Source organism: Giraffa tippelskirchi, chromosome 6, assembly GCF_054371585.1.
Source record: "Giraffa tippelskirchi isolate mGirTip1 chromosome 6, T2T-mGirTip1v1.2.pri, whole genome shotgun sequence".
Classification (NCBI taxonomy): domain Eukaryota; kingdom Metazoa; phylum Chordata; class Mammalia; order Artiodactyla; family Giraffidae; genus Giraffa; species Giraffa tippelskirchi.
The window spans coordinates 125499595-125521533 of record NC_137280.1 but is presented as its reverse complement, the minus strand read 5'-3'; the positions used below and the strand labels follow the sequence as shown (position 1 = coordinate 125521533).

Below are 21939 nucleotides of genomic sequence, written 5' to 3'. Positions count from 1 at the left end.
GACTGTTTAGTTCAATCCCTTTATTTTAATAAATTTTAAAATGAGAGGGAATTGCTTTATCTTTGACTATATAATTGTAGAACCAATGTAGGAATAGAAATATCCATACTCCCAACCTCCTAAGAAGAAAAAAAGAGAATCATCATTGGCCTTGACTGATGCTTTATGCTCAGAGAGTGTCATTAGAGAAAGGTGAGAAGCCAAGCAGCTATAATCAGCTATAGAAGCAACTCATTTTATAGAGAAGACAGAAATTTGCAGATTCCACTGGCTGTGGATTCATAAGTGTTGGTGTCACTGCTTCTTTTAATTATGCAATTTAAATAATCATCATACCCTCTACTTGAGAAAAGATGGGTCTCTGAACAACCTTTGAGCATACATGCTGGACTATCCTGAGCAGATCCTTAGAGGTACTCATTGCTCCACTGCTATTAATGAAGTAAAACTCAATTGTTGATGGATCTGAGGTTACTCTCTGCCGGCAGAAATAAAACAAAGTTTCTTTCACATAGTTGCAGAAAAGAGTGGCCTGTTTTGAAATGACGACCTGGTAAGAGATAGCCTTGCTTTATAAATTATTTTAAGCCCTGGGGAGTAGCTAGCAGCACCAGAAGGGAGAACTAGAAGTAATACTATAAAAACTTAGCTCAGTTGGTGACAAGTTTGCAACTAAGTAATCTATTTCTGGTCTTTGATGGCATTACTACAAAATACAGGGAATACTTTGAATGAAATGCCATTTCAATCTATCAAAATAATTCATATCATATTTGCTTTCACTATGTGGCTCAAATGGCAAAGCGTCTGTCTGCAGTGCGGAAGACCTGGGTTTGATCCCTGGGATGGGAAGACCCCCTGGAGAAGGAAATGGCAGCCCACCCCATGACTCTTGCCTGGAAAATCTCATGAATGGAGGAGCCTGGTAGGCTACAGTCCATGGCATCGCAAAGAGTGGGACACAACTGAGCAACTTCACTTTCACTTTCAAGTAGACAAAAGATCTTACTTTTTGTTCAAGGGAAACAATATGAGTATTGCAGATTAACTACATAAGCAGGAATTTAAAACTATTTGTTCAGTAGCAATCTTTAATTTCTTGTTGGTGTAAGTATATGGTCATTAAAGATCATGAGCAGACATTTTCAATCAAAACTTTCATGTACAGATATTATGACCCCCAATGTCATGATTTTTTTCTGCCTGATACTTCAAAATTTATAGCATCATCTCATATTTGTCTATTATTCTACTATTTTTTAAAAGTCTTGATTAACCTAACACTTCTGGGTACCTTCTTTGGAGCTAAACAAAATCTAGATAAAGGAGATAATCAAGTTTCTAAAGTTACTCTACCACATAAAATTAAATATTAAAGATCTCTACTTAACCACCAAGGTGTTTAAATATAACATAAAATTACTGTATAGAATTGAAATAATGTTGTACTTTTAAAGGGAGTGTGTTATCATTGGTTGAGTTGTTGGGAAGAATCATTCATGTACATAAAAAAATTTTATGGGAAGTTTATTTGTCTTCCCAGGCAGTAAGTTATTTACTTTTGCTCCTTTTTTTCCCTTTAAATTATTTATTTTCAGCTGTGCTGGGTTCTAGCTTCAGTGAGCAGGGACCACTCTCTAGTTGCGGTGCATAGGCTTCTCATGTAGTGGATTCTCTTGTTTGGAACACAGGCTCTAGGGCTTCAGTGGTTGTGGATCAACAGGCTTAGTTGCCTCAAAGCATGTGGGATCTTGTAGGACCAGGGATCCAACTCATGTCCCCTACGTTGGTAGATGGATTCTTAACCACTGAACCACCAGAGAAGTCCTCTCTTTTCTTTAAGCAACTTTTTTCTATTGAAGAAACATTTGTTTGGAGTTCTGTTTAGGTATTCATCCCCAGGCAAAGATGTATATTTCTTCTAATGATCTTCCCAGAGATTTTACTCTTTCCCCTTTGATCTCCATTCCAAACATTTGATCAGAATTGGGTAATAAAGCAGCCCAATACTTTGGTAGACTTTTTTTCCTGGTGCTTCCAAATCATTATATGCTCAAACTATCAGACTTCTTACCTTATTAATAATGACCTGTAGTATGTAAGTCAAAGGAGCCTCAGTCACAACTTGGCAAATCCCATGATTGCCAGGATTTAAGACCTGGTCAGTTCACATGAACAAATGACTACTGTGAGAGTAGAATCTAATAGGTTTTCTGTCAGTGAGACATTTTATTTGATTAAATGAAATACAGGTAATTCAGTTAAGAGAATAAAGAAAACTAGCCTCATATCTCAGTTACTCAGATAAGAAAATAAACCAGTCTATCAGCCATGAGACCCTTAGTGAGCTTTGCTTTTAACAATGGATGTATAAAATTAGCTTACTCATCCAGAGTTGGTAATATACTAAAATAACACACTCTCAGAGTACATGAAACAAATCTTAATATTTCTATAAAAGCCCATCTGACTCCCATGACCAATACCCAGGATTGAAGTCTTTAAAATTACTTACCTTTAAATTCTGATTAAACCACTAAAGAATCATATCACAAATGTTGTCCAAAAAATTATATTTGAAATGTGTATGATTGTAATCTTTCAGTTAGTCATATACATGTGAAACCTTGAAATAAATAATTCTATAACAATTGCTGAAAGTAAACACTGATTTAGAAAAACATCTGTTAACTATCCTTAGCAGTTAACTTAAAGATATCAACTCAGTATTATCTTTCTTTATGAATACTGACAATTTCAGGTTACAAATGAGGTTCGCATTCATTTTCAAGGCATTTTCTGAATTGTCTGTTTTACATGTGCATACCAAATCGAGATGCACAAGTGGCAAATCCGTTGTATTATCAAATAATAGAACCCTAAGTCCAGGATTGGAAAAGAGCTTGGCTAGCTAGAAGTTCAACAACTCATCAAATTATATTATCTCCAGTATTCCATTAATCTCAGGACCATCAACTTATTTTTGAAAAGCACCAGTAACAGAATCTTTTAGCTCCTAAGGCAATTCATTTTCTGTTTAACAACTCAGAACTTTGCTGTTTTCTACTCATCAAGCCATAGTTTTATGCACACCTTTGTGCTATGATGAATTCTTTTAAATGACAACTCTTCCTTCCTTAAATATTTGAATAGAGTTCCCACATAACAAAAGCTTTATTTTATCTGGGCTAAATACGCTAAATCATTTAAATTCTTATTTGAATACTATTAACCCTTCACTCTCTCACTCACTAGTCTTCTATTTTTAGAGATATATCTTGTAAGTAGACAATACTTGCCACATTTAACAATTCACATTCATTTTTAAATACTGTCAAACATGCAGACTGTAAAAGATCATTGTAGTAGGCATACAGCATCAGGTACTTAAATTTATTTGTTAACAATCCAAAATTATAATAATGGTGATGTAAACAAATATTTGCTCACTGTACTAGTTTATAGTTTGAACGTTTTTTAATAAAATTATTTTCTTTTCCCAGACTTTATGTGAGGTAGATAAGACAAGTCTTTTTAACTTAAATTTTAACTTGAAGGCTGGAGAAGGAAATGGCAACCCACTCCAGTATTCTTGCCTGGAAAATCCTATGGACAGAGGAGCCTGGTAGGCTACAGTCCATGGGGTCGCAAAGAGTCGGACATGACTGAGCTACTTTACTTTACTAACTTGAAGGCTATAGATATTGTGATTGTTCTGAAAAGAGTAACAGATAGTTCTAGGAATATTATTCAGGCCTTCTAACGTGAAAGATGAGGTGTTTCCTGGTACATACATCAATTACTCTTATTTATTATAAAATCATTTTTGATTCCTAATTAGTTAAGAGGAAAAATATCTCTCATAGATTCTATCATTTTAGAAAATACTTGCTTTAGTTAACACTGGGAAGAAAAAAGATCTTCCTTATCAGATGCCATAATTCTGGTTTTTTTCACATTATAAAATAAAGAATCTCAGGTATGCCACATAATAGAAAAACAATAACTAAGAAGCAGGAGGAAAACAACCCATGGCACAAAGAGCTTGCCAAGAGGAGAAAAGTTAAAGGAAATTCAGGACATATTTTATTAAGATTTTTGGGGTGAAATTTGAGAAAACTAAGATATAATAGACCTCTACTGATATAAAAGAAAAACCTTCTCAAAATCATATGCTGCTGCTGCTGCTGCTAAGTCGCTGCAGTCGTGTCCCACTCTGTGCAACCCCATACACGATAGCCCACCAGGCTCCACCATCCCTGGGATTCTCCATGCAAGAATACCGGAGTGGGTTGCCATTTCCTTCTCCAGTGCATGAATGAGAAAAGTGAAAGTGAAGTCGCTCAGTCATGTCTGACTCTTAGCGACCCCATGGACTGTAGTCTACGAGGCTCCTCCGTCCGTGGGATTTTCCAGGCAAGAGTACTGGAGTGGGGTGCCATTGCCTTCTCCGCAAAACCATATAATTCACTGCAAAAGACTAAGAATACCAGGCACTGAACCAAGAGAATTTTAACTTTTACTGTTCAAATAAGAACAATAAAAGCAATTAAGCTCACCTGAACAGCGGAGTCTTGCTCTTTACAAAAATCTTCCTGAATCAAGAGAGGTTCGCTTTTCTCACAGCTCTCCTGGCTGATGAGCGTGTCAGCATAGTTGGGCTGCGGGAAGATCACGTGACTCCCCCGCGAGTCCGCAGTGAGCGAGACCTCGTGCGAATAGGTCTGCAGGAAAGCCCGCACCCCGTCCACGCCCACAAACTGAGACACCGGCATGCCAGCCAACCTGCTGCCTGAAGTCTGGAGCAGACGTGACAGGTGCCAATGCCGCAATCTGAGCGCCAGTAGCACGATGACAAAGGTGAGGAAGACACAGGAGACTGCAGCCACAGCCACCACCAGGTACAGCGTGAGGCCTGAAGCATCAGAGTCGTGCGTGACCTCCAGGCTGCCCAGGTCCGCCAGGACATCTGGAATGCTGTCAGCCACAGCCACCGTGAGCATGACGGTGGCTGAGAGAGGGGGCTGCCCATGATCCTGGATGGCCACCACCAGGCTCTGCTTGAGAGCGTCTCTGTCCAGCAGGGCCCGCGCTGTGCGCACCTCACCCGTGTGCAGCCCCACCACGAAGAGCCCTGGCTCACTGGCCTTGAGCAGACGGTAGGACAGCCAGGCGTTCTGGCCTGAATCTCTGTCCACTGCCACAACCTTGGTGACCAGGTAGCCGGGCTCTGCAGAGCGAGGTGCCAGCTCCACACCAGTAGAGCCATCAGTAGGGAGGACAGGATACAGAATCTCAGGTGTGTTGTCATTCTGGTCCAGCACAAATATGCTCAGAGACACATTGCTGCTGAGTGGTGGGTCCCCACTGTCACTTGCAATCACTCTCAACTGCAGGTCACGGAACTGTTCATAGTCAAAGGAGTGCAATGCATACAGGATGCCAGTGTCAGAGTTGATGGAGATGTAGGAGGACAGAGGTACCCCATGGATGGTGCCTTCAGCTAAGGAATAGGTAACCTGGGCATTCTCATGATTGTCAGGGTCATGTGCAGTTACTGAGAAAATGGAGGCACCTCTGGGATTGTTCTCAGGAATGTAGACAGAGTAGGAGGTATGGGGAAAAGCAGGTGGGTTATCATTGATGTCTGCCACATTTAGGGAGATGAGCATTTCTGTAGACAGAGGTGGCATTCCTTTGTCGGTGGCTGTCACAGTGATGTTGTATGTGGATACCTGTTCTCGATCTAGAACTGTACTTGTCACTAGCCGATAATAATTGTCTACTGATTTTTCCAGTTCAAATGGCAAACTTCTTGAGATAGAACATGTTACAAGGCCATTCAGTCCAGAGTCTCGATCAGATACTTGAAAAAGAATGATCACTGTGCCTGGTGGTGTACTTTCAGCAATTGATCTGCTTCCAGATGTAACTACCACTTCTGGTACATTGTCATTCACATCCAAGATAGTAATTAAGACTTTGGCTCTGTCTTGTAGACCTGGGCGATCCCGGGCTTCAATATCCAGCTCATAAAAGCTGATGTCTTCATAGTCTAGAACTGCAGAAGTTGATATCTCTCCAGTCAAAACATTCAGGCAGAAAGTCTTTGAGATTTTTTCTGTTATCCTCACTAAAGAATATGTTACTTCCGCGTGGACTCCTTCATCCTGGTCCGTGGCATTTACTGACAACACTGGCGTACCTACTGGTAGATTTTCAGGGACATTCACACGATACACAGGCTGAGTAAAGACTGGAGCGTTGTCATTTGCATCTAGGACAGTTACCAGGATTCGAGCCACACTGGAGTGGGCAGGGTCACCGCCATCGGTGGCAGTAAGGACCAGGTGGTGAATGGCCTGTTCCTCCCGGTCCAGCGCGCGCTCCAGCACCAGCTCTGGGTATTTGGGCCCATCAGCTTTACCTGGCATTTCCACGGAGAAGTGACTGTTTTCGCTGAGCTTGAAGCCCTGGAGAGAGTTCACTCCCACATCTGGGTCATAGACCTCCATTAGTGGAAATCGAGAGGATAAGGCTGCGTTTTCGATAATTTTTACTTCCAATTCTTCCCTTAAGAATCGGGGTGCATTGTCATTAATGTCCACTATTTCCACTTCCACGGGGAAAAGATTCAATTTATCCTCAACAAGGATGTTAAAATTTACCAGACACCGAGCCCTCTGAGCGCAGAGCTCCTCCCGGTCTATCCTGCCCGCGGTGACCAAGCTGCCGCTTCGCGAGTTCAGAGCAAAGAGCTGCGTCCTACCTCTGGAGACGACGCGGACTCCGCGCTCCGCCAGCTCCTGGGGCTCCAGTCCGAGATCCCTGGCAATGTTGCCCACGAAGGAGCCTTTGTCCAGCTCCTCAGGAATGGAGTAATGGATCTGCCCGGCCCTGGCCTCCCACAGCGTCCCCATGAGTACGAAGAGCAGGATCAACCCGGTATAATGCCAGCGGCTTTGCAGAACCGCCATTACTGGCTCGTTCTGGACTTCCCTGGGATTCTGAGCAGGGGGAACACGTTCGCATCAGTTTGGAGCGTCTCAGAATTGGCGGTCAAGGCCAATAAACAAGCAGCGATCAGATGCGAATCGATTTAGGGAAGGCTTTCTGCGCAGCGGCAGAGCTTTTCCTGTATAATCTGCTTTGTGCTTTGAGGATATAACTCGAGTTCTCACTGCTTTTCTTACCCGGGTTAGTGAACAGCGACGCTTAGAGTCCTAACTTAATATTGCACCGTTCTGCGGAAACCATCAATATATAGGGTCTTATTTCTGCTAAATCTGTATAGATGACACTCAATATTTCTCTCCCCAAGAATCAAAAGCATTTGGAAGAATAAAATATCATATTCCGAAAATTTAAATGTTCCTTGGAATGATGCTTATTTTTGTGACAACTCTTAGGGTCTTGGAGAAAACAAATACTTTTACACTTTTCTGTAAATTTTGAACTCCACACTCCACCATCGTTTATATTTGTCTAATTTTCAATAAGGGCATCAACAACCACGAACATGTTTAGAACCAATCCACCACTACATTACAGGAGTTGTCATTTTTAGATGTTATTACATATTTTTATTAACATAGATTAAGAACTGCACTATTTAGCCAATATTTGTGTATACTTTAAAGAAAATGCAATGGAAGTGAAAATATATAGGCTACAGTGAAAAAGTATTCTTATATTTATATTATATATAACACATAGTGTTTAGGATTGACTACACTGAATTTATGTAAACCACTTAATTGTCTAGATAGATATACATAATGTCTTACAGTGCGAATGTAAGATACTAGCATATTAAAAATGTTTCAGGACATACTGTTTTAGAATTAATAGACATTTCAAGACTATTACTAAGTGATGTTCTATGAAAGAACTATTGCAACACAGATAAGTGATCAAAGAATTTCTAAGACCCCCTCTCATCCCCATTCTATGCCCAGAAAAATCAATAAAACACCAAACACTGCCAGAGTTAGCCTGCATATTTTTTAACTTCTAAAATAATGATCTGAAACCTAATGATATTTCTGGGAGGAAAAGGTTTTGAAGTAACTCACCTGTTGCAAATTGACTGAATTAGAAGTCACTTGGGGATTGTCATTACTGGTACTTTCAAGACAAAAGGCTTCATTACATAGAAGGTCTTGTGGTGGAGCATTTTCAGGCTTTATATTGAGAAATTTAAACTCAGTCTTTGAGGAATGTGTGGCAGCACACAGATTGTAGGAATAAGGTAAAGTCCCTTCCCCATAGTTGGGGAGGACTCCAGGTCCAGTTCTGGAGCAAAAACTAGTTTGAAAGCAACTCCAGGTGGCAGGGTTGGAGGAGCGTCGCAAACTTAGGGCGACCGCCAGAATCACCGCGAGGAGGAAGAGCACCGAGATCAAGGCCAAGGCCACCACCAGGCAAAACTGCAGCTCAGCCTGGGGATCAGAGGGCGCGGGCCGGTCACTGAGGTCCGGCAGCGCCTCCTGCAGGCTGTCGGCGAAAACCAGGAGCAGCGTAGTGGTGGCCGAGAGGGGCGGCTGTCCCCCATCGCGCACAGCGACCAGCAGGCGCTGGCGGGCCGCGTCCCCGTCGCCCAAGGCCCGCGCCGTGCGCACCTCACCCGTGCGCAGCCCCACGCTGAACAGTCCGGGCTCGCTGGCCTGCAGCACGTGGTAGGACAGCCAGGCGTTGTGACCAGAGTCTGCGTCCACCGCCACCACCTTGGTGACCAGGTAGCCGGGCTGCGCGGCGCGCGGCACCGTGTCGAAGAGCGCCGAGCCGTCGGGCCCCAGCGCCGGGTACAGCACCCTGGGCGCGTTGTCGTTGCGGTCGCCCACCAGCACGCGCAGGCTCACGTTGGCGCTGAGCGCGGGCGAGCCGTGGTCGCGGGCCTGCAGCGTCAGCTCGAAGGCGCGCAGCTGCTCGTGGTCGAAGGCGCGCTGCGCGAACACCACTCCGCTCTGCGGGTTCACGGACACGTAGGACGACAGCGCGCGCGGCTCCAGGTCGCTGGCGACGATGGAGTAGGAGACGTGGCCGTTGAGCCCCAAATCGGGATCCGAAGCATTAACTTGGGCGATGGAAGTGCCAGGTGGGTTGTTTTCTGGCACGTGGACCACGTAGGAGGCCTGGTGGAAAACCGGAGCGTTGTCGTTGACGTCGGCGACTTTCAAGGTGACACTTCTTTTAGAGGAAAGGGGCGGCTTGCCTTTGTCCGTAGCTGTGATAGTGACATTGTATTCTGGAGTCTTCTCTCGATCTAAGACTCTTTCGGTCACCAGCTTGTACCTGTTTTTTGTATCTTGAACTATTTTAAATGGGAAATTTCCTTTTATTTGGCATAAGACTTCCCCATTAAATCCAGAATCTAAATCATGTGTTTTGATCAAAGCAACAACAGTCCCAAGCTCAGTGTCTTCTTTTATATATTTAGATTCAGAATCCAGGGTTATCTCAGGAACATTGTCATTTTCATCCAAAATATCTATTTGTATTTTGCAGTGGGCAGTATGATGTCCACCATCCTTTGCTTCCACCCCAATTGTGTAGCTCTCTCTCTCTTCAAAGTCCAGTCCTCCAACAGTGGTGAGTTCCCCTGTTTTACTGTCCAGCTTGAACAGTTGTCTTACTGCCTTGTCAACATTAATAAAAGTGTAGGTGATCTCAGCGTTGATGCCCTCATCCAAGTCAGTGGCTATCACTCTTAGCACAGAGGAACCCAGGGGTAGGTTCTCTGGAACACTGACCCTGTACATGTCCTGGGTGAACACTGGGGGGTTATCATTTGCATCTGCCACAACTACCTTGATCTGGGTAGTGCAGCTTCTGGCTAGCTCACCCCCATCCACAGCCATGAGGACCAGGTGGTGAGAGGACTGCTCTTCTCTGTCCAGAGGAGCCTTCACTACCAGTTCCGGGTATCTACTGCCATCTGGGTTCTCTTTCTGGATCAAAGAGAAATGGGGGTCAGGGCTGAGGTAGTACTGCTGCAGGGAATTGACACCTACATCTGAATCTTGTGCAGATTCCAGGGCAAAGGTGGCTCCAGTTGGGGTCAGTTCACTAATTTCCAGCTCAGTGACATTTTGGCTAAAGGTCGGTGGGTTGTCGTTGACATCCTGAATCTCCACGGTTATATGAAAAAAGTTCAAAGGATTTTCAGCGACCATTTCGAATTCCAGAACACACATTGACTTCCTGCCACAAACCTGCTCTCGGTCTATAGGGTCGCTCACAAGTAAGTCTCCATTATCGGTGCTCACTGTGAAGAATTTCTTCTCTGCACTAACCCGCAGGTTCCGAGTAGGCAAATCTCGCAGGCCAAGCCCCAGATCCTTGGCGAGGTTCCCCACCAGCGAGCCCCTGGCCAGCTCCTCTGGAATAGTGTAGCGGATTTGCTCTGAAAGCGCCGGGCGGAACAAAGACAGCAGGAAGAGAAACAGCATTCGCCTCCTCCCAGGCTGGAGCTTCGGTCCCAACCGGTTTCCCATCCCACCCTCCACGCCTTTGCCTTTCTGATTCAGAAGAGCTGTGACCGCTAAATTATCCCAAGAATTTCTGAGCAGGAGAGACTCCTTGACAGGTCTTGACAGACCGATTCTCGCATAGATATTTCCGCCGCAGAAAACCTGAAAGTGCACAGATCTCGCGATTTCGCGGTCCACAGGCGATTCCTTTGTGTCAGGAGGAGCTGGTACTTTTTGTTCAGCACTAGGCAACAGCGGCACCCCGCGACTCGGCTGCAGAACTGCGTTAGTGATTACTAAACCAGCTCCAAATACAGAGCCGGCTAGAAGACAGGTCCGTTGTGTCCTGATATAGACACTCATTTGTCCCATGCTATAAGGATTTTAGCATTTCAAATACTTACTATATCTTCTTTCTCGCTATAATTTCTTTGAATTTCAACTTTATGCCCCCAAATCAGGTGATTTTTATTCCTCAAAGCCAGAGGTATCTTGCTGAAGATGTTTATTGGCATCATCGTGCTTTTAGTTTCCATTTCATACAGTGGCCATAATAACATCTTTCCTGTGTGCCTTAGTATAAAATTGAGGACCAAATAAAATAATATCTAGAAAGTGACACAAATGAAAGTGGTGGCAGAAAATGTAATACTAAAATTTGTGAAATACTACCTTGATATGTATTGTTATTTCACTCTTTCTTTTCTTCTAACTTATAAAAGTTATAAATCTCACAGCTTTTAGTTTTATCCCATTATAAAGATAGATGTTATAATCTTCTCCTCCAAACAATTGATGGATAGCAAGGAGATTGGTTGTCCTTATAAAACAGAAGTATGGTAAGAAGCAAGAAATTCTCTTTTCCTTAGTTTCCAAGTCTATTTTTATTAAATGACCATGATTTTAAAACTATTTCACTAAGCTTATTTTTTTCCACACTATATTACCATTGTCTTTAATTGTACTGTTTCTTCTTATGTAGCTCAGCAATGGTGAATTATTTGGATTTTGGAAGTGAAGTATGAATCCTCATAAAGATGTATTCCAGAGAAAGTGGTCTATGTAGTCCACTTTTTCTTGGTCACTTTTAACTATCTGATTATCTCAACTCTTTGTTATAGACACTCTTCCCTATCAATAAGCACTCCAATTTCCATGTTTCTGATAGGTGTCTTAGAATATTAATTCAGAAATAGTTTTTTAACCACATAATACATTATAAAACTTGGAAGATGTATAACAATGTAGAACTCATAGTGGAAAAGCTCATTTATCCAGGATTCTAAACAGAAATTCACTGGTATCTCTATACGAACATAAAATAACAAGACTTTGCTTCAAAATATGACTGAGCAAGTGCCCTCCCCTTTCTTTTTTTTTTTTAACCACTGTGTGAACACTCCAGTTAGTACAGGGAAGTTTTTCTCAGAATACATATGAAACTAAAGATTCAAATATTTAAGAGTATAGAGTATACATAGTATATACACTCACAGTGTGTCGATCAAACATTTTATTATGTAAAGGCTATTGAAGTTTATAGAGATATAGAAAACATTTTTTTCCCATTGCATGAAAAAGAACCTAGAGCATATACCCAAATCTATACAGTATTCTTTTACTTCAAAAATAATGGAAAGTGAGTTTTCATGCATGAGTGAATGACATCTGTATCTATCACAGAGATTCTCTTGCTACTCTTTGGATGAATTCACTATTCAGTGAGTCTGGACATTGAATGCAGTGAGGTCAAAATTACTCATATATAATTAGATTCCCTTCATATAAATATTAAAAAAGAAAAATCAAGTGGTCCTATGTTCCCAAATGTATGATAACCCTTTTATGTGATTGAGTAATGTAATCTACTGTTCTGTTAATGTTTTATTTCCATTTTCCCTGTTTTTTCATACTTTGCAGCTGATGTTCAAGTTGTTGAAAGTACAGAATTTAAAAGATTGAAAAATCTTTTTAAAAAAGGATCTAAAAATCATCTCCAGCAAACCATATGCAAAAATGAATAGGGCACACAATTCTTCCATTATATAAGACATATTCATGAAATTTGAGACACACAGACCAGTAAGTAGTATTTCATTAGAAAAATCTCATAGTTTAAGATGAGTACATCCCTGAGAAATAATTTTTTAAATTTCCAAGTCATTTTAAAGTTGTGTCAGTGAAGATTTAATTAACTATTAAGTTAAGAAGGAGAAAAAAAAGGGAATTTTATTCAAACCAAACTGAGGATTATAACTGAGGAAGCAGCTTCTCAGAAAGTTCTGAGAACTGCTCCACTTGTTAGAAGTTGAAGGCACAGTAATATGCATTTTTTGAGACACAGGATCATATATAAAAATGATGTATTGATATTTTGTGTAAAGTTCACTAAGGATCCATGGTCCAGGTAAGCAGTACAAAGCAAGCAGAAAGTCACTGTGACCCCCTACAGAGCTGGGAAAGAACACTATTCTTTTAAGAAGTTACACAGATAGCATCAGAAGAAAAAAAATATTGATCTTTACAGTCAGGCAGGCATTTTCCCATCTCTGAGGAGCTCTGGTTAGCCTGTAATGCAGACATATGCTGCACATTAGGGAGGGAGGAGGATAAAACAAAGACAGAGGATTTTATCTTTAATTTCTCTTGTCCTGTCTTTTTTATTTCATCACTTGAATTTTATTCCATTAATTGACTTTCCAAATACGGATCTTCAACTCTTGTAATAAAACATAACTGTACCTGCACTTGCGGAAATGCAAACATTTAGGTCCATATTGATCCCGAAAAGTGGAGGGGTTGTGTGTAACCAGAAGATGCCAAGTGTATGGCATATTTGTATTTAATGACTATCTAATTATTTGGAGATTTTTAAACTGCATCACATAATTTATTCTAAACCACAATTCAAAGGCTCCCTCTCATTGAATTCTTCTCTCAACAAATACACATGTCCAATTATTACATAATTTAACCCAAATTTCACATATTTTAGAATGCCACAGATATTATCATCACAAAAAATTTAATCTGTCTTTCTGATATTCACCATGTTTTCTATATTCTTCCACTGATTTATGTAAATTATTATTATTATTACTAAATTGCAGGTACTAAAATACCAGTGCTGCGGAATACTTTTCCCAAACATATGTACTATGGTGTTTAGGCAAATATTCAAAAGAGAACATTACATCTAACAATTTGGACTAATCAAACAATTATGAACAAACAGTTCTAGTATAAGAAAGTCTTTGGATAAAATGATTATGTATAGCCACTTAAAAAAAATAATCCTTGCTTCACTTAAGCAGCTGGAGATCAGCTAGAGTTTCTAAAATACCCACGTATTATAGAAAGAAACATTAAACTCAAAATATAATTAGAAAACAAATGGAGAAAACATCAATTATCAAATTAAATCAAGTTCATCAGTAAATAAAGCAAATAAATAATGATTCACTACATAATTAAGCAATTTTGAATGTGGGAGAAAAATGATGAAAACAAATGAAGAAAATGCTCCAAGCATCCCTACTGAAAAAAAGAAAACTCACCTGAAGAACTTCTCGCTCTCTTTCCTTTGCGTTTATCTTCTCAGGTATCAGGAGAGGCTCGCTTTTCCCACAGCTCTCCTGGCTGATGAGCGTGTCTGCGTAGTTGGGCTGCGGGAAGATCACGTGACTCCCCCGCGAGTCCGCGGTGAGCGAGACCTCGCGCGAATAGGTCTGCAGGAAAGCCTGCACCCCGTCCACGCCCATAAAGTGAGAGGCAGGCAAGCCTGCCAACCCGCTGCCCGAAGCCTGCAGCGCATGCGACGTGTACCAGCGCCGCAGTCTGAGAGTCAGCAGCGCGATGACAAAGGCGAGGAAGACGCAGGAGACCGAGGCCACAGCCACCACCAGGTACAAAGTGAGACCTGAATCGTCAGGGTCAGCGGAGGGTTCGAGGCTGCCCAAGTCAGCCAGCACATCTGGGATGCTGTCAGCCACAGCTACGGTGAGCGTGACAGTGGCAGAGAGAGGAGGCTGGCCATGATCCTGGACCACCACCACCAGGCTCTGCTTGATCGAATCTCTGTCCAGCAGCGCCCGCGCTGTGCGCACCTCGCCTGTTTGCAGTCCCACTGTGAAGAGCCCTGGCTCGCTGGCCTTGAGCAGGCGGTAGGACAGCCAGGCGTTCTGTCCTGAGTCTCTGTCCACTGCCACCACCTTGGTGACCAGGTAGCCAGGCTCTGCAGAGCGGGGTGCCAGCTCCACACCTGTGGAGCCATCGATGGGGAGGGCAGGATACAAGATTTCAGGTGTGTTGTCATTTTGGTCCAGGATGAACAGGCTCAGGGACACATTGCTGCTGAGTGGAGGGTCTCCATTGTCACTGGCTGTCACCCACAGTTGCAGTTCTCTAACCTGCTCATAGTCGAAAGACCCCAGTGCATACAGGGCTCCCGTGTCAGAGTTGATGGACACATAGGATGACAGAGGCGTTCCGTGAGATTTGTCCTCAGCCAGAGCATAAGTGACCTGGGCGTTGTTGCCGCTGTCGGGATCATGGGCATTCACAGAGAAGATCGAGATGCCTCTGGGGTTGTTTTCTGGGATGTAGGTATAGTATGAGGTGTGAGGGAAAATGGGAGGGTTGTCGTTGATGTCTGCCACTTTCAGGAAGATGTGGTTTTCTGTAGACAGTGGTGGATTTCCACAGTCAGTGACAGTTACTGTGATGTTGTAATCTGAGATCTCTTCTCTGTCCAGGGCTCTAGTTGTCAATAAGTGATAGTAATTATCAACTGACTTGTCCAGTTTAAAGGGCAAGTTCCTGGTAATAGAACACACAGTCTCGCCATTCTCTCCAGAATCACCATCATGTACGCTAAACAGAGCAATTATGGTTCCCGGAAGACAGTCTTCAGAGACGGTACTGGACAGAGAGGTGAGGAGCACTTCAGGCGCATTGTCATTCACGTCCTGCACTGTGATTAGTACCTTAGCGCTGGCAAGAAGAGCACCTCCATCCTGAGCTACCACTTCCATGTCATAGAATCTGGATTCTTCATAATCCAGTGGTTGCACAGTTGAGATTTCACCCAAGTTGGAATCAAGTTGGAAAGTCTCTGAAATTTTGTCTTCTTCATTGCGAAAAGAGTATGTCAATTTCCCATTTATTCCCTCATCTGGATCTGTGGCAGTTAGTGTGAGCAGCCGAGTGCCGACAGCTATGTTCTCTGGAACAGTCACTCTGTACTCCGATTGGGTGAAGAGGGGCGCATTATCATTTGCATCGAGGACCATCACGTGGATGTGCGTGGTCCCAGAGAGTATGGGGTCTCCGCCATCTAAAGCTGTGAGTAGGAGATCGTGAACAGCTACTTTCTCGCGGTCCAAGGGCTGTTCCAGTACCAGCTCTGGATATTTCTGTCCATCTCTTCCGCTTTTCTCATCCAAAGAGAAGTGTATATTGGAGCTGAGCTGGTACCTCTGGAGGGAGTTCACACCCACATCCGCATCTCGAGCGAAGGGAAGTACTAACAGTGTTCCCACAGCCGCATTTTCATTGACTTTTACTTTTACTTCCTCATCCCGGAAACGCGGGAAGTTATCATTAATATCGGTTATTTCTACTTCTACCCCATACATTTTCATTTTATTCTCAACCAAGATGTTAAAACTCACCAGACACCGCGCGTTCTGAGCGCAGAGTTCCTCCCGGTCTATCCTGTCTGCAGTGACTAAGCTGCCGCTTCGCGGGTTCAGAGCAAAGAGCTGCGTTCTACCTCTGGAGACGATGCGGACTCCGCGCTCCGCCAGCTCCCGGGGCTCCAGCCCAAGATCCTTGGCGATGTTACCCACGAAGGAGCCTTTGTCCAACTCCTCTGGTACCGAGTAGCGGATTTGCCCGGCCCCAGCTTCCCACAGCGTCCCCAGGAGCATGAAGAGCAGGAACGTCTCACTGCCGCCCCAACCCCTCAGTGGATCCGCCATTGCCTCTCTCAGACCAGTTTTCTCTTAGTCCTGGTTCCAGCCTGCTGTTTCCTTATTTCTCTAAAGCCAACAGGAACAATTCCCTTATGAGATGAGGGGCGCGGGAGGGCGACTTTTCCCAGGAGCTTCTCTGATCCGCGCGTGTTTCGTGCGGAAGGAGCGGAGTCTGATCGCATCAGCGGCAGCTTCTTTCCCACTTGGTGAACAGCGACGCTCAGAGTTCTAACTAGTTACTACACCAATTCCGTTTTCATGTCAAAAATGTTTAATTATATTTTATTTCTAATAATTTTCTGTATCCTTAATAGATTACTACATGACATTGTTTATATCAAAATAAGATTTAATTCTGAAATAACAAAAGACTTCTACAAGATTAATTCTGAGATTAATATAATTATTGATTCTTTTTTACTTTTTAAGAAATTCTTATTTATTCTTTGAGGAGAGAATTAAGCGATTAGAGGGTTTTCCTACTGTTCAAATGGGCAGGCTTCTGCTTATTTGGTTCATGGCAGAAACTCTGATGAGCCATGCATATCATATAGATTGGAGAGGGGCCAGACATAGATTTTGGTCTGGGGTGAGGGGTGGCTTGGAGATCAGGCAGAATTGGTTCTCCCACCTCTGACTGTGAGAGAGTCACCTGGAGAGTCACCCGAGAGCTTGTTACAAAGGAAATGCTGGTGCCCCCAGAACTGCTGATTCTGTTAGTCCAGAGTCAGGCCTGAGAATTTGCACTTTTTACTATTTTTTAAAATTTTTATTCGGAGGATAATTGTTTTACCATATTGTGTTAGTTTCTACATACAACACGAATCAGTCATAAGTATACATACATCCTCTCCCTCTCTTTTTAACTTCTTTAAAAAGTTTTATTTAATGTGCCATTGAGCCTATGCCCTTTATTCACTTACTTATATTAAGCCCATCTAATTAGGACATCAGAAGTTTTTGTAGGCTTTAGGATATCATTTTTAATTCAGATATGTTTATGAAAATATGCCCATTTGTACATAAGAACACCAAGAAAACAGTCCTAGCTCTCAACAGACCTTTGAAAAAAGGCCCACTGTATTATGCAAATTATATTAGGAAATAAAGGGTTTTTTGTTTTTTTTGCTTTTTGTTACTTCTGAAGTCTTTGAGAAAGTTTCAAGATTTTCACACTAAGAACATGGCAGCTACACTATATCACATTGAGAGTTTGAGTTGAATTAACTATTATTATTTATATTTTCTAATTACTGTGTCTAAATTGGAGTTAGATGTTTTACAGCTACAGACACCTGAGGAAAATCAGTATAGTGATTGTTGCTGAAAAGGATTTAGTTCATCACCCAAACAGAAAAACAAGTCCAGAGACTTATCATTGAGCAGGCGTAAATGACCTTTCTGTTAAGACAGATATTTAATGTTATCACCTTTATGTGGTAGCAAAAAAAGAACTATGTCATGACTAAAAAGAAAGGAGATTTCAGAGAGTCCATTAAGTGAGAGAAGCAATTTTGACTTAAAGACACCTCACAGGAAAATGAAGAAAAAAATAGTTTACATTTATATCTAGAAAATTTAAAAATGAAGTTTTAAGTAAACAGAGTAAGAATAGGTCACAAAAATTTTCTCAACGTATGATTTTTCAGAAGAGTGATTTGTTACTGTACATGACAGAGAAAACATTTCTCCCATTTATTAAACACATTCTTATTAGCAGACACTGCATACCTCAAACTTTGCATGACCTTTAAAAATAGATCTGGGATCCCAAGACACTTAGCTTGTAAAGATACTTAGAGTGCTGGTGTTCATGTCAGTCCTACCTATGCTCTGCTGTTGACAGGCCATATCATTGAGTAAAATTCTTCCTTTCTTTGGTTCTCAGTTTCCCAAACTAGTGAGACTGGGAGGTCTCTTTACTCTTAAGTATTATAATTCTAAGAGGAAGCATAGCTAAAATGAATAAAACTAATATAAAGACTCTGAAGGAAAAACAAAAAGCTTAAGGTCTCAATAGTTATAAACTTTCAGAGGGAAGGAATGTAAAGATGAGGAAGAAAACAAAGTATCTTATGTAGTAACGGTTTGTAACTATGGGTAAATAAGGAGCTTCCCAGGTGGCTCAGTGGTAAAGAATCTGCCTGCCAATGCAGGAGATGCAAGAGGTGTGGGTTCGATCCCTGGGTCGGGAAGATCTCCTGGAGAAGGAAATCGCAACCTACTCCAGTATTCCAGGATAATCCCAAGGACAGAAGAACATGGAGGTCTACATCCATAGGATCGCAAAGAGTTGGACATGACTGAGCAACTGAGCAGCCACACGAATAAGTAAATCCCACCCATCAGATAGGCTGCGGCTGCTGCTGCTGCTAAGTCACTTCAGTCATGTCCGGCGCTGTGCGACCTCATGGACTGTAGCCTACCAGGTTCCTCCATCCATGGGATTTTCCAGGCAAAAGTACTGGAGTAGGGTGCCATTGCCTTCTCCATCAGACAGGCAACCTATGTCAAAGATTTGCTTAAATAAGACTAAGATATTTAGGCAAAAAAACCCTTAAATTCTACCTACAAAACAATGAAATATGAATTGAAGACTTCTACTCCACTCAGGGGATTTGTTAAGAAACATTGAACCTGCAAAATAAAATAAGTGAATTAAATTAAAACTCACCTTTAAAATAGTATCTGAGGCAAATGGGACTCCAGCATCTCCATGATTAGTACCTGGCACCCAAGAGGGATCTTCGCAGAGGAGATCCTGAGGGGGAACCACTTCTGGGGTGATATTGAGAAAATTAAATTCTGTTTTAGCTGATTGAGAGGCAACGCATAGATTGTAGGAATAGGGCAATGTTCCCTCACTGTAGTGGGGGAGAACCCCAGGTGCAGACTTGACACAGAGACTAGGCTTAAAGCAGCCCCAAGCAGCAGGGCTGGAGGAGCGTCGCAGGTGCAGGGCAACCGCCAGAATCACTGCCAGAAGGAAGAGCACCGAGATCAAGGCCAAGGCCACCACCAGGTAAAACTGCAGCTCAGCCTGGGGGTCAGAGGGCGCGGGCCGGTCACTGAGGTCCGGCAGCGCCTCCTGCAGGCTGTCGGCAAGAACCAGGAGCAGCGTGGCGGTGGCCGAGAGGGGCGGCTGTCCCCCATCGCGCACAGCGACCAGCAGGCGCTGGCGGGCCGCGTCCCTGTCGCCCAAGGCCCGCGCCGTGCGCACCTCACCCGTGCGCAGCCCCACGCTGAAAAGTCCGGGCTCGCTGGCCTGCAGCACGTGGTAGGACAGCCAGGCGTTGTGACCAGAGTCTGCGTCCACCGCCACCACCTTGGTGACCAGGTAGCCGGGCTGCGCGGCGCGCGGCACCGTGTCGAAGAGCGCCGAGCCGTCGGGCCCCAGCGCCGGGTACAGCACCCTGGGCGCGTTGTCGTTGCGGTCGCCCACCAGCACACGCAGGCTCACGTTAGCGCTGAGCGCGGGCGAGCCGTGGTCGCGGGCCTGCAGCGTCAGCTGGAAGGCACGCAGCTGCTCGTGGTCGAAGGCGCGCTGCGCGAACACCACTCCGCTCTGCGGGTTCACGGACACGTAGGACGACAGCGCGCGCGGCTCCAGGTCGCTGGCGACGATGGAGTAGGAGACGTGGCCGTTGGGCCCTAGGTCAGGGTCGGAGGCGCTGACAAGCGCGATGGAAGCTCCAGGTGGGTTGTTTTCTGGCACGTGGACGACGTAGGAGGCCTGGTGGAAAACCGGAGCGTTGTCATTGACATCTGCGATGTGCAGAGTGATGGTTATACTAGAGGAGAGGGGCGGCTTGCCTCTGTCAGTGGCCATTACTGTGATATTGTATTCTGAGATCTCCTCTCGGTCCAGGATCCTGTCTGTCGTTAGCTTGTAGTAGTTCTTCGAGTGAGATTTCAATATAAACTCGGCCTTTTCCAAGATTTGACAGTAAACTTCTCCATTTTCTCCAGAGTCTCTATCTTTAGTTTTTATCAAGGCGATCACTGTTCCTGGTGGTGAATCCTCTGGTAGGGGAGTAAATACTGAAGTCACAATCACTTCAGGTGCACAATCATTCTCATCGAGAATTTCGACTTGGACACTGCAGTGGGCTGCTAGATCCCCAGGATCTTTCGCTTCTATATGGAGAGTGTAACTATTAGCAATTTCAAAATCAAAATCATCGTTTGATGTGATTTCTCCTGTTCTTTGATTTAAGTTAAAAAACTGTTTCACTTGTTCATCCACATTATGAAAGGAGTAGGTGATCTCTGCGTTGATTCCTTCGTCCTGGTCGGTGGCTGTCACTCGAAGTACTAAGAAGCCAGGTGGCACACCCTCTTGCAGGCTGACTCTGTACACATCCTGGCTGAACACCGGGGGGTTATCATTGGCATCTGTGACTTGTATTTGGATCTGGGTAGTGCCACTCCGGGGTGGGTCCCCACCGTCTACAGCTGTCAGTAGCAGTTCATGAAAATTCTGCTCTTCTCTGTCCAGAGAATGTTTCAGAATCAACTCAGGATATTTACGCCCATCTGGAGTCTGTTTCTCTGTGAGATCAAAGTACTCATTGTCATTAAGGTGGTATCTTTGCAGTGAATTAGGACCAGCATCAGAATCTAGTGCCGGGTCTAGTGGAAATGTTCTACCTGGCTTAGTGGATTCTCCAATTTTTAAACCAATCTTACTCTGTTTGAATAGTGGAGTGTTGTCATTTATATCCTCTACTATCACTGTTACATGGAAAATATTCAGTGGGTTTTCGGCGACAGTATCGAAATCCAGAACACACAGAGGCTTCTTTCCGCAAATCTCCTCTCGGTCTATTCTGTTACTCACAAGTAAGTCACCGCTTTCAGGTTTTACAACGAAATATTCCTTCTCCGCGCTAATCCGCAGCTTCCGGGCCGACAAGTCCGGGACACTGAGTCCTAGATCTTTAGCAAGATTTCCTACAACCGAGTTTTTGGCCAGCTCCTCGGGAATTGAGTAGCGAATTTGGTCTGGGAGAGCCCCGCGGAATAAAGACAGCAGGAACGGTAACAGTACCTGCCTCCACCGCGTCCGGCCGCTCGTCTCAGTGCTCAGCCTCATCCCGTCTCCCTCCACTGCTGCTCTGCTTCTCGGTCGGGAGGAGAAATAAGCCCTCCGGGGTGCCAAAATCCGGGGTAGGGTCACTTTTCCCTGCTTTTGCTTCTTGTATCCAAGCGTGTACTGGCCTCCTCTGTGTGGTTGGCTTGAGCAGGAAGTAACCCTCTTAGAGGCTCCCAAATGCGTCTCTGATTATCTTCTCTCCCTTCTTTTGACCTACAGCGACGCCCAGAGGTTTTTCCGAGAAACTGCACTAATGTGTTGTAAAGGTGTTGCAAAAAACTATTTTTTTCTTTTTCTTTTAACTTATAAGGAGTATTTGTTTTTAAATAGGCATATATTCATACAATTCCAGATTCAAAAGGTACACATGTCATGTTTTCCAGGCTCTCCCTCTCTG

The 21939-nt window shown here is 43.6% G+C and overlaps 3 protein-coding genes and 1 pseudogene across 4 annotated transcripts; all 4 read right to left on the bottom strand.

The window, feature by feature from the left end:
- Nucleotides 1–1584: 1584 nt before the first annotated feature.
- LOC145510298 (protocadherin gamma-A6-like) lies at nt 1585–7129 on the bottom strand. The gene is made up of 2 exons (XM_081501091.1): nt 4472–7129; nt 1585–3581 (listed from the first exon to the last, which is right to left on the bottom strand). Exon 1 carries the CDS (start codon nt 6975–6977, stop codon nt 4527–4529), a length of 2451 nt encoding a protein of 816 aa, XP_081357217.1. The 5' UTR covers nt 6978–7129; the 3' UTR covers nt 1585–3581; nt 4472–4526.
- A 904-nt stretch (nt 7130–8033) lies between these two features.
- On the bottom strand, nt 8034–12693 carry LOC145510924 (protocadherin gamma-B3 pseudogene; annotated as a pseudogene). Its single transcript, XR_014057297.1, has one exon. The product of XR_014057297.1 is annotated as a protocadherin gamma-B3 pseudogene (transcript).
- On the bottom strand, nt 11840–16810 carry LOC145510294 (protocadherin gamma-A5-like). The gene has a single exon (XM_081501087.1). It carries the CDS (start codon nt 16451–16453, stop codon nt 13943–13945), a length of 2511 nt encoding a protein of 836 aa, XP_081357213.1. The 5' UTR covers nt 16454–16810; the 3' UTR covers nt 11840–13942.
- PCDHGB2 (protocadherin gamma subfamily B, 2) lies at nt 16538–21542 on the bottom strand. Its single transcript, XM_081503101.1, has 2 exons — nt 19122–21542; nt 16538–16675 (listed from the first exon to the last, which is right to left on the bottom strand). The coding sequence occupies exons 1-2, from the start codon at nt 21540–21542 to the stop codon at nt 16538–16540; spliced, it is 2559 nt and encodes an 852-aa protein (XP_081359227.1).
- Nucleotides 21543–21939: the final 397 nt, after the last annotated feature.